The 12,500-nt window shown below is 46.9% G+C and overlaps 2 protein-coding genes across 2 annotated transcripts in view; one reads left to right on the top strand and one right to left on the bottom strand.

Annotated features, from left to right (window-relative positions):
- Nucleotides 1–341: 341 nt before the first annotated feature.
- Nucleotides 342–2,677, top strand: mpc1 (mitochondrial pyruvate carrier 1; the record flags this gene model as incomplete). The annotated part of the gene is made up of 4 exons (XM_080531241.1): nt 342–516; nt 1,339–1,342; nt 1,491–1,587; nt 2,541–2,677. The coding sequence occupies exons 1-4, from the start codon at nt 446–448 to the stop codon at nt 2,675–2,677; spliced, it is 309 nt and encodes a 102-aa protein (XP_080387367.1). The 5' UTR covers nt 342–445.
- Nucleotides 2,678–4,767: 2,090 nt separating this feature from the next.
- The window catches only part of chs1 (chitin synthase 1), a gene marked incomplete at both ends in the record, with an annotated part of 36,722 nt that continues 28,989 nt past the window's right edge, over nt 4,768–12,500 (bottom strand). The window contains 10 exons of the mRNA XM_080529516.1: nt 4,768–4,842; nt 6,172–6,238; nt 6,605–6,822; nt 7,213–7,323; nt 7,589–7,759; nt 8,273–8,363; nt 8,959–9,040; nt 9,551–9,687; nt 10,124–10,374; nt 11,632–11,933. Coding sequence (XP_080385642.1) covers nt 4,768–4,842; nt 6,172–6,238; nt 6,605–6,822; nt 7,213–7,323; nt 7,589–7,759; nt 8,273–8,363; nt 8,959–9,040; nt 9,551–9,687; nt 10,124–10,374; nt 11,632–11,933 — 1,505 coding nt within the window. The remainder of the gene's footprint in view (nt 4,843–6,171; nt 6,239–6,604; nt 6,823–7,212; nt 7,324–7,588; nt 7,760–8,272; nt 8,364–8,958; nt 9,041–9,550; nt 9,688–10,123; nt 10,375–11,631; nt 11,934–12,500) is intronic.

The following is a 12,500-nucleotide window of genomic DNA, read 5'->3' as shown; positions in this document are numbered from 1 at the left end:
TTATAGGTTTGGGCTGGATAAATAGCATTTAGGCGGTATCAAAATGTCAGTGCCTGAAAGTTACAAAATGCATGAAGGTAAAACACACACCCTAGTATCTACATACGATGTGCAGCTTTTTTTTTTTTTTACAAAACATTATTGGCAACAGACATGGGGCAGGAGATGGGCACCTAGTCATTAGCGGTTTTCTGACCATCTAGGTTTTTGGGCTGGTGGTTTTTAGTGCATTTAGCGGTTTGTAGACTGTGGTGGTTCGGCTGGAAATGATCAATCCCATCTGGCAACCTTAGGGGCTACACGGCTGCTTTACGACAGTGTCGTAAACACAGAGAAGACGCTATATTCTGGTTTGTGATCGGTGCCCTCTACCGTCATCTGCCATCACCTCCCCAGAGATCTGCATCAACTGCTAATAACCTACAACCTTCACACATCTGACACCATGGCAGGAACCCTGGCCCGCAAAGCTGTCGACCACCTGAAGAGCAAGGAGTTCAGGGACTATCTGACCAGGTTAGGACAAGGTTAGGGTGTGTGTGTGTGTGTGTGTGTGTGTGTGTGTGTGTGTGTGTGTGTGTGTGTGTGTGTGTGTGTCTGTGTGTCTGTGTGTCTGTGTGTGTGTGTGTGTGTGTGTGTGTGTGTGTGTGTGTGTGTGTCTGTGTCTGTGTCTGTGTCTGTGTCTGTGTCTGTGTCTGTGTGTCTGTGTGTGTGTGTGTGTGTGTCTGTGTGTCTGTGTGTCTGTATGTCTGTCTGTCTGTGTCTGTGTCTGTGTCTGTGTGTGTGTCTGTGTGTGTGTGTGTGTGTCTGTGTGTCTGTGTGTCTGTGTGTCTGTATGTCTGTCTGTCTGTGTCTGTGTCTGTCTGTCTGTGTGTGTCTGTGTGTGTCTGTCTGTCTGTCTGTCTGTCTGTGTCTGTCTGTCTGTGTGTGTGTGTCTGTCTGTCTGTCTGTGTCTGTGTCTGTGTGTCTTTGACAGTTAGGCATTGACACAGAATCGGAGTCACCATTAAACTATCTCGGTGTTTTAGTCCTTTAATCTCTCTTATCTGATGTGTCGAGAACGACGAGTCCTCTTTGAAGGACGTTTGTCTGCAGCTTTGATCTGGACTCATTTGAGTCTATGATGTGTTGTATAGATCTAATACTGAGTCTATGATGTGTTGTGTGCATGTTTAAGACACATTACAGCATTACTGTAATGTAGTATAATCTCTAATCACCCCTCTCTCCTCTCGTCTCGTCTCCTCTCGTCTCGTCTCCTCTCGTCTCGTCTCCTCTCGTCTCGTCTCCTCTCTGTGTCTCTGTGGCCTTGCTGTCCGGGTCATCTCTGCTACCCAGCACGGTAAGTAGGTCCTACATCACGTGACGTCTCATTGTTACTGAGGGTAACTAATGTCAGTAGTCTGAGGGTAACTAACTAATCTTATAGTAGGTAAAATAGACACGGCTGTTCTACTGTTCTAATGTTAAACCTGGTTTTCTCTCTGCAGCACTTCTGGGGTCCCGTGGCTAACTGGGGGCTGCCCATCGCTGCGCTGGCGGACATGAAGAAGAGCCCAGAGATCATCAGCGGACGCATGACCTTCGGTGAGACACGACGGATCTAGAATCACAGATCTATGTGACTGATCTAGAATCACAGATCTATGTGACTGATCTAGAATCACAGATCTATGTGACTGATCTAGAATCACAGATCTATGTGACTGATCTAGAATCACAGATCTATGTGACTGATCTAGAATCACAGATCTATACACTGATCTATAATCACAGATCTGTATGCTATTCTATAATCACAGATCTATGTGACTGTTGTGATTATAGAACAGTCACATAGATCTGTGATTATAGAACAATGTGACTGTTCTATAATCACAGATCTATGTGACTGTTCTATAATCACAGATCTATGTGACTGTTCTATAATCACAGATCTATGTAAGCGTCTGGGAGTGACGCAGATGCCAACAGTGTAAAGATACACAACCTTGACTAGAGAGACAGCTGCTCTAGAAACACACATCAGGTGTGAGATTTACACACACACACACACACACACACACACACTAGGTGTCCTGTCTCATAGGCTAGTTTAGAATGAGCCCAGTCAGGTGTGCTGTCTCGTAGGCTACTTCCTGTCTCGTAGGCTAGTTTAGCTGGTTTACATTCTGCAGTTGGTCAGCTCAGACACGCTAGGGGCAAATATGTAAAATGTGTCCCAACAGGTTCTGTTCTGTAACAGGTTAGGGTTAGGGTCTAAGCCCGCTGTGGAAACATGCGAATGTTTGGTCAACAGACCTCTCAGTTATGATAATGTAATAATGTATTGGTCTTTCACCAGGAGTTGTGATAATCACCAGGAGGGTCATTCTCTATGGGGTTGTGATAATGTAATAATGTTGACATTCTCTATGGGGTTGTGATAATGTAATAATGTTGTCATTCTCTATGTGGTTGTGATAATGTGATAATGTAATAATGTTGTCATTCTCTATGGGGTTGTGATCATGTAATAATGTGATAATGTGTCTCCCCAGCCCTGACCTGCTACTCGCTGCTGTTCATGAGGTTCGCCTACAAGGTGCAGCCCAGGAACTGGCTCCTATTCGCCTGTCACCTGACCAATGAGACGGCTCAGCTGGTCCAAGGCTCCAGACTCATCAAATACAAGTAAGATGTTTAGAAAGGTTAGAGGTCATGTTTATGTTGAAAGGTTAGAGGTCATGTTTATGTTGAAAGGTTAGGGGTCATGTTTATGTTTAGAAAGGTTAGAGGTCATGTTTACGTTGAAAGTTAGTGAGCTCTCCATACGCTCTCCATCTCCATCGATAAATTGTAGTGTCTAATCTAAGTATTGCCTTTGATCTTCAAACACTCAGGTACTAGGTGTCTGAGTTCTGATTATTATCTATTATTATCTGATTATGATGACGATGATGATTATTATTATTATTTTGTTGCAGCATGGAGAAGAAGAAGGCCCTGTCTTCGTGAACAGCTTCTGTGATGGTCACCTTGAGCCCTGCGGCCCGTCTCCCTCCTCCTCCCCCCATCTGACCCCCCCTTCCTTCCTAAACCTCTGACTTGACTAATAAGAATGATTCATCTAGTTTCTCTCCAGACGTTAGTTTGATATTAAGAGTATCATTTCCTGAGAGATTCCATGAAGCATCACGCACAAACAACAGGGGCTGCGTTCGTAAATTCGTTCTGGAAATCTGACCAGCACTCACGGAACGCCTCTCGTCCAATCAAATTACTTGGTCTCTTTATGACTTTGAACCCAGTGTGCGCTCTGAGCGAATGTATGAACGCACTCCCCTGACATCTGGGAGGGAACATGTACTGTATATAATCTGGATAATTAATTTATTCACTACGATAATTCCATGTCATCGTTCTCTTTAAGTTAATAAACTTTAACAGAATAAACAGCCAATGAAATTGGTTTCGTGTACAGTGTTTCCATGGTGCTTACATGTGTTCAGTAAACATCAGTAAAAGACACTTCCACTCTTGCTGATAAGGTGGTCAAACTCCGGTCGTAAACGGTCGTGTTCATTAACGGTTAGTTTCCATCAGCTGATAACTGCTCAGTGAGCAGTGTGTGTGTGACAGGGACAGTTGACCTGATTTTCTTAACAATCAATGAACACCGTGTGTGTGTGTGTGTGTGACAGTTGACTTGTCAGGAATCTGAGTTCCATCATAGAAAAAAACAAAAACAGAACAACATCACAAGTAGAATATCCCTTTATGTTCACGACATTGAAGTACCTTAATTAAAGTGAAATGTGCAGCTACTGACTGGCGGCTGTTGCAGATAATCACAGACACACCAATCTGTCATCAGACCAGAAACATCACAGACCTTTTCTCAATCAACTTTCCCTATAAATACATTCAAGCGGGGCTGAATTACAGTCACATGTTATGCTGGTTGTGCTGGTTATGCTGGTTGTGCTGTGGAGGTCACAGGTTTGTAAAGGTGCTAGCAGGTCAGTAGGGTTAGGGTTAGATCTGAGGTGAGGTTATTGTTAGATAATCTCACCTCGAACCTTGAACTGTGAATCAACAACATGTACATGTAGTGAGACTGAGACTGTTAAGCCCAATGCACACAGCGTGCGATTTCTGTTGCACGACAACATTCCATTGTTGTCATGAATGGAATCGAATTTTCGCCGTGCGATTAAAATCGGGGCCGTGTGCATTGGGATGCGATTTTCTCATAGACTTCCATTCAAACTTCAAAATGGAATGTTGGCGTGCAACAGAAATCGCACGCTGTGTGCATTGGGCTTTAGGGTTAGGATGAGACTGGATGAGGGTTAGGGTTAGGATGAGACTGGATGAGGGTTAGAGTTAGGATGAGAGGGTTAGGATGAGACTGGATGAGGGTTAGGATGAGACTGGATGAGGGTTAGGATGAGACTGGATGAGGGTTAGGTTAGGATGAGACTGTTAGATCTATAGTGAGATTGTTAGGGTTAGGGGTTGATCAACACAAACACCATCGAATAAAAACTGAGTGTCTCTACTTTAACCTCGTAGTCATTGTTTGATTTCCAAACCAAATTTCTGAAAGAACACACGCCCACACACACACACACACAGACACCACGGCTGATCTATACGCTGCGCTTCTTCTATCTGTTCAGGGCCGAAGGTTCTGCCTCATTGTGAACATTGTGGGGTCACAAGAAATGTTTCCATGGTTACAGGAAGTGTTCCCAGGGTCGGTCACAGGAAGTGTTTCCATGGTTACAGGTCGTCGCTGGTGATCATCAGGCCGTTAGCCATCTGGTTCTCCATCATCAGACCATCGTCAAACTCATCCTGAACACACACAGACAAACATTAGTGATAACATACATAACATGTGTGTGTGTGTGTGTGTGCATGTGAGTGAGTGTGTGTGTGAGAGTCTGTCAGAGCGTCTGTCTGTTAGAGCGTCTGTCAGAGTGTCTGTCTGTTAGAGCGTCTGTCTGTTAGAGCATCTGTCAGAGTGTCTGTCTGTTAGAGCGTCTGTCAGAGCGTCTGTCTGTTAGAGTGTCTGTTAGAGCGTCTGTCAGAGCGTCTGTCTGTTAGAGTGTCTGTTAGAGCGTCTGTTAGAGCGTCTGTCAGAGCGTCTGTCTGTTAGAGTGTCTGTTAGAGCGTCTGTTAGAGCTTCTGTCAGAGCGTCTGTCTGTTAGAGTGTCTGTTAGAGCGTCTGTCTGTTAGAGCGTCTGTCTGTTAGAGTGTCTGTTAGAGCGTCTGTCTGTTAGAGCGTCTGTCTGTTAGAGTGTCTGTTAGAGTGACTGTCTGTTAGAGCGTCTGTCAGAGTGTCTGTTAGAGCGTCTGTCTGTTAGAGCGTCTGTCAGAGTGTCTGTCAGAGCGTCTGTTAGAGCGTCTGTCAGAGCGTCTGTTAGAGCGTCTGTCAGAGTGTCTGTCAGAGCGTCTGTTAGAGCGTCTGTTAGAGCGTCTGTCAGAGCGTCTGTTAGAGCGTCTGTTAGAGCGTCTGTCAGAGTGTCTGTCAGAGCGTCTGTTAGAGCGTCTGTTAGAGCTGTCAGAGTGTCTGTTAGAGTGTCTGTTAGAGCGTCTGTTAGAGCTGTCAGAGTGTCTGTTAGAGCTGTCAGAGTGTCTGTTAGAGCGTCTGTTAGAGCATCTGTCAGAGCGTCTGTTAGGGCATCTGATAGAGCTGTCAGAGTGTGTTAGAGCGTCTGTTAGAGCATCTGTCAGAGCGTCTGTTAGGGCGTCTGTCAGAGCGTCTGTCAGAGCGTCTGTTAGGGCGTCTGTCAGAGCGTCTGTTAGAGCGTCTGTCAGAGCGTCTGTTAGAGCGTCTGTTACATAGATAGCGGCTAAATACAGATCAGTACCTGCAATCTCACACGCCATGTCGGGAAGAGCAGCGCTTGAATACAGTTGCAGTAATAATATAACAATAATATAACACTTGTATCTATATCTTTTTATTCATTGTTTATATATGTACAGTATATATATATGTATATATATTTATATATGTATTCTTACCATTTTTTTATTTTTGTACTATCCTTCTTTTTCTGTATTTCTTTTAATGCTATATGTAAAGCACTTTTGAATTGCCCCTTGCCTTGTGTGTGTGTGTGTGTGTGTGTGTGTGTGTGTGTGTGTGTGTGTGAGTGTGTGTAGGGTGTGTCTCACCTCCTCCCTCTTCTTGTAGTCCTTCTCTGTGCTGTTGTACGACACCACGTGGATGAGTGTGTAGATCCTGGAACACACACACACACACACACACACACATACAAGGGTCAGTCTCATAAACACCAGGTTAGGGTGAGGGTCTATTCTGATCTGACCCCTTCTGACGTTACCATGGCGCCGCAGGTGGGAGGAGCCAGGTGAGAGGGGCGTGGCCTCCGGTGGGAGGAGCCCGGTGACAGGGGCGTGACCACTACGATGAGCAGGTCAGGTGACATCATGATGTTTCAGCCACACCCACCCCCACATTCCCACCAGCCCCTCCCACCACACCAGACACACAGGTGTCTGTTTCTACTACGGTTACCTGTGGGTGTGGTAGAACACGGTCACCACGGTTACCTGGCTGTGGTGAGAACACGGTTACCACGGTTACCTGTGGTAGAGCATGGCCAGGAACTGTATGATGAGCAGCACGGCGAAGGAGAGCAGGAACATCAGACTCAGCGGCTCCACCAACAGGAACTCCCCGGTAGCGCTGCCGTTGGAACTGAGCTTAGGGATCTTTATGCTGATGACATCACTGCCTATCTCCTGGAGGAAGAACGTGGCCACCACCCACAACAAGTTACAGATGAAGTACAGGAACACCGCCTAGAGGAGAGAGAGAGAGAGAGGGAGGGAGGGAGGGAGGGAGGGAGGGGAGAGGGGGGATGGAAGGGAGAGGGAGGGAGGGAGGGAGGGGAGGGGAGAGGGGGGGTGGAGGGATGGAAGGGAGAGGGGAGAGGGGGAGAGGGGGAGAGGGAGGGGAGGGAGGGATGGATGGAGGGGAGGGAGAGGTGGGGGAGGGAGGGAGGGATGGAGGGAGGGGGGGAGAGGGAGGAAGGGAGGGATGGGAGGGATGGAGGGAGGGAGAGAGGAATGATAGTTGGTTTAGCAGAGCTGAGTTGGTCAACAGGTTTAGGTTCATTCACACAGATGACATGACTGATACCATGTGACAGGAAGTGCAGGGTGAGGTGGGGGAGGGTGACAGGAAGTCACCTTGTTGCGTAGGGACTTCAGCTCGCGTGTCACTTCCTCCTTGTGCGCGACGTTGTCTACGATGGGGTGCAGGTATCTCTCTATCAGCTTCGTCCAGAAGTCATGTTCATCCTACACACACACACACACACACACACACACACACACACACACACACACACACACACTATAATCTCTAATATATTCTAGAACTTTATTATTATATCCCTGTTCTATTCTCTGTCTATTGGTAGGCTGGATGTTGTTACCATGGCTACACTGGTAGTTTGGGTGTTGTTACCATGGCTACACTGGTAGGGTGGTGTTACCAGTTGAATTGAATTGAATTGAATGTACTTCTAAATCTGTGTAGGGTGTGTGTGTGTGTGTGTGTTACCTCTGAGAGTTTCTCCACCTGCGGGGCGTTCAGCGTCTTCTCCACCGCCCGCTTGACCCGCCTGTCCAGCCGCTCCATCCGATTGGTCTTCAGGATCCTGCGTGCTGATGTGTTGAGGGCGTGCTGCAACTCTTCCAGCTGGCTGTCCGTCAACACGTCCTCCGGCCCCACCTTCAAATATAACTTTATTAGTCTGGCCCCACCTTCACATATAACTTTATTAGTCTGGCCCCACCTTCAAATATAACTTTATTAGTCTGGCCCCACCTTCAAATATAACTTTATTAGTCTGGTCCCACCTTCAAATATAACTTTATTAGTCTGGTCCCACCTTCAAATATAACTTTATTAGTCTGGTCCCACCTTCAAATATAACTTTATTAGTCTGGTCCCACCTTCACATATAACTTTATTAGTCTGGCCCCACCTTCACATATAACTTTATTAGTCTGGTCCCACCTTCAAATATAACTTTATTAGTCTGGTCCCACCTTCAAATATAACTTTATTAGTCTTGTCCCACTGTCAAATATAACTTTATTAGTCTGGTCCCACCTTCAAATCTAACTTTATTAGTCTAGCCCCACCTAACTAACTAACTAGCTAACCCTAACCAACTAGCGTCAGAGGTCAGGGTCAGAGGTCAGAGGTCAGGGGTCAGGGGTCAGGGCCAGGGGTCAGAACCTTGTCATTGAGGTCGGCGTTGACGGTGTCTGTCAGCATCAAGACTAGCTCCTCACACACATCCTCCTGGTTCTTATTCCTTAGCGTGTACCTGACACACACACACACACACACACACACACACACACACACACACAATCACACATACTAGTTATACAATTATTCTAATACTACTACTAATAGTAATAATAATAATAATAATAATAATAATAATAATAATAATAATATGTACATATTATATGCATACAGATGACAGATAGATCTATAAAACTAGACTGGTCAGTCTGGTATAGAAATATGATACTAGACTGCTATGATACTAGACTGGTATAGATATTTGATACTAGACTGGTATAGATATATGATACTAGACTGGTATGGATCTATAATACTAGACTGGTATAGATCTATGATACTAGACTGGTATAGATCTATGATACTAGACTGGTATAGATCTATGATACTAGACTGGTATAGATCTATGATACTAGACTGGTATAGATCTATGATACTAGACTGGTATAGATCTATGATACTAGACTGGTATAGATCTATGATACTAGACTGGTATAGATCTATGATACTAGACTGGTATGGATATATAATACTAGACTGGTATAGATCTATGATACTAGACTTGTATAGATATATAATACTAGACTGGTATAGATCTAGACTGGCTCTACCTGATCTGCTCCTTTAGGTTCCTCTTCAGGTTTGCGTACGTCAACTTCTTCAGGAACTCCACCTTCACAGGCTGCACCCAGTCTATAATATAATAATAATAATAACTTCACATTCACAGGCTGCACCCAGTCTATAATAATAATAATAATAATAATAATAATAATAATAATAATAATAACTTCACCTTCACAGGCTGCACCCAGTCTATAATAATAATATAATAATAATAATAATAATAATAATCTCATCTTCACAGCCTGCACCCAGTCTATAATATAATAATAATAATAATAATAACAATAATAATAATAACTCCACCTTCACAGGCTGCACCCAGTCTATAATAATAATAATACTTTTAAAAAGTAATAATAATAATATTGTGCTGTTGATATGTAGATATCTACAGTAGTTAATGATATGCAGATATTCAGTAGTTAATGATATGCATATATATATATATATATATATATATTCAGTAGTTAACGATATGCAGATATATTCAGTAGTTAATGATATGCAACTATCTCCAGTAGTTAATGATATGCAGATATATTCAGTAGTTAATGATACACTCCCCTCCCTCCTCACCACTCTGAGGCAGGGCCTCCTTCTCCTCTTGGGGTTCATCCAGCGAGGGGTCATCATACATGTCATCATCATCATCATCATCATAGTCGGTGTCAATGCTGCTATAGTTGCTGTCCTTCTTCTCCGTGCTGCTCTCACTGTAAACAGAGGGTATTACGTTTCACCAGGGGAGGCTGGGGGAGGTAGAAATCGGAGGACGGGACTCATTGTACTGCAAGGAACGGAATGAGGAATGGTCTGAAACCTGTGTGTTCTCCCTGTGTTAGCATGTTAGCAGTCTCCCTGTGTTAGCATGTTAGCAGCCTCCCTGTGTTAGCATGTTAGCAGTCTCCCTGTGTTAGCATGTTAGCAGTCTCCCTGTGTTAGCATGTTAGCAGTCTCCCTGTGTTAGCATGTTAGCAGTCTCCCTGTGTTATCATGTTAGCAGTCTCCCTGTGTTAGCATGTTAGCAGTCTCCCTGTGTTAGCATGTTAGCAGCCTCCCTGTGTTAGCATGTTAGCAGCCTCCCTGTGTTAGCATGTTAGCATATTAGCAGCCTCCCTGAGTTAGCATGTTAGCAGGATCAGCTCCGACCTGTCTGAGCTGGAGGGGGGGGTGGAGCTGGAGGTGGAGGCTTTCTTGCCCTTCTTCTTGTGCTTCTTGCCCTTCTTGTGGAGCTTGGTGGTGGGAGGGCCGTCCGGCTGGTCCTTGCCCTGGGGGGGGCTCCCCTGGGGGGTCTGCAGGGGGTCAGCTGGGGCCAGGACCTGGGCCCCCTGCTGTGCGGCACCAGGGTTCATGGCTACCTGGATCTGCTGCAGCATCACGTTCTCCGTGGTCTGGGACACCTGGACACACACACACACACACACACACACAGACAGACAGAGACAGGTATGGTAAGTGGATGGATGGATGGAGAGAGAGAGAGGAATGGACGGACGGACGGACGGACAGACAGACAGACAGACAAGCAGACAGAAGGATATCTATACCCGACATGTCCCAGCAGCAGAGCTAGACAGAGACAGGCAGACAGTTAGACAGGCAGACAGGGAGACAGACTGACAGGTACCTGGCAGCTTATGTCCCAACAGCAGAGACAGACAGACAGACAGGTACCTGGCAGCTCATGTCCCAGCAGCAGAGACAGACAGACAGACAGACAGGTACCTGGCAGCTCATGTCCCAGCAGCAGAGACAGACAGACAGACAGACAGACAGACAGGCAGACAGACAGACAGGCACCTGGCAGCTCATGTCCCAGCAGCAGAGACAGACAGACAGACAGACAGGTACCTGGCAGCTCATGTCCCAGCAGCAGAGACAGACAGACAGACAGACAGGTACCTGGCAGCTCATGTCCCAGCAGCAGAGACAGACAGACAGACAGACAGGTACCTGGCAGCTCATGTCCCAGCAGCAGAGACAGACAGACAGACAGACAGACAGGCAGACAGACAGGTACCTGGCAGCTCATGTCCCAGCAGCAGAGACAGACAGACAGACAGACAGGTACCTGGCAGCTCATGTCCCAGCAGCAGAGACAGACAGACAGACAGACAGGTACCTGGCAGCTCATGTCCCAGCAGCAGAGACAGACAGACAGACAGACAGGTACCTGGCAGCTCATGTCCCAGCAGCAGAGACAGACAGACAGACAGACAGGTACCTGGCAGCTCATGTCCCAGCAGCAGAGACAGACAGACAGACAGACAGACAGGTACCTGGCAGCTCATGTCCCAGCAGCAGAGACAGACAGACAGACAGACAGGTACCTGGCAGCTCATGTCCCAGCAGCAGAGACAGACAGACAGACAGACAGACAGGTACCTGGCAGCTCATGTCCCAGCAGCAGAGACAGACAGACAGACAGACAGACAGGTACCTGGCAGCTCATGTCCCAGCAGCAGAGACAGACAGACAGACAGACAGACAGACAGGTACCTGGCAGCTCATGTCCCAGCAGCAGAGACAGACAGACAGACAGACAGACAGACTGACAGCTCATGTCCCAGCAGCAGAGACAGACAGACAGACAGACAGGTACCTGGCAGCTCATGTCCCAGCAGCAGAGACAGACAGACAGACAGACAGACAGGTACCTGGCAGCTCATGTCCCAGCAGCAGAGCTTGCAGCGCCGGTCACAGAGCAGGTTGTGCTGCTTCTTCTCCACCTTCTCCTTGGCGGACTCCCGCGTGCCCCAGGACACGATGTGCATATTGACCAGGGAGTAGATGGTCAGCAGCAGGTACCCGCTGGGGATGCAGATGAAGTACATCAGGCCGTACACGATCATGGAGAACTCCTGGGGGTGCAAGAGGGCCGTCACCAGGTACATGACCGTCATGGAGACAAGGAACAGCCCCGTGGGCGTGATGAAGGTGCCCTGTTTGACCATGTCACCTGGGGGGGGGGTTAGGTAAATGGTAAATGGTAAATGGTAAATGGTAAATGGTAAACAGACTGACTTATACAGCGCCTTATTCCAAAGCGCTTTACAACGGCCTCTCATTCACCCATTCACACACACATTCACACACCAATGGTGACCAAGCTACCATGCAAGGCGCCGACCCCGCTCATCGGGAGCAATTTGGGCTTCAGTGTCTTGCCAAAGGACACCTCGACATGTGGCCGGCGATCATTAGACGCCGGCTCTACCTCCTGCGCCACAGCCGCCCCAGCGTACGGGTGTAACCCGGGTTAGGGTTAGGGTTGTCATCTCACTCTAACTTTGTTTGTCTAGGTGGATCTAGTTTGTTGTTGTGGTTCATCTCATTAATTAAGAAGAACACTGATTCACTGATTATTGAACTGAACCCCACTGATGATGGAGAAGAGGGAGGAGAGGAGGGGAGAGGAGAGGAGAGGGGAGCGGAGTAGGGGAGGAGTAGGAGAGGAGAGGAAGGGAGGGGAGGTGAGGAGAGGAGGGGAGGGGAGGGGATTAGGGGATGAGGGGAGAGGAGAGGA

This window comes from Nansenia antarctica (genome assembly GCF_963989245.1).
Source record: "Nansenia antarctica genome assembly, chromosome: 1".
NCBI classification, from domain to species: Eukaryota; Metazoa; Chordata; class Actinopteri; order Argentiniformes; family Microstomatidae; genus Nansenia; species Nansenia antarctica.
This window is presented reverse-complemented; position numbering and strand designations above follow the sequence as displayed.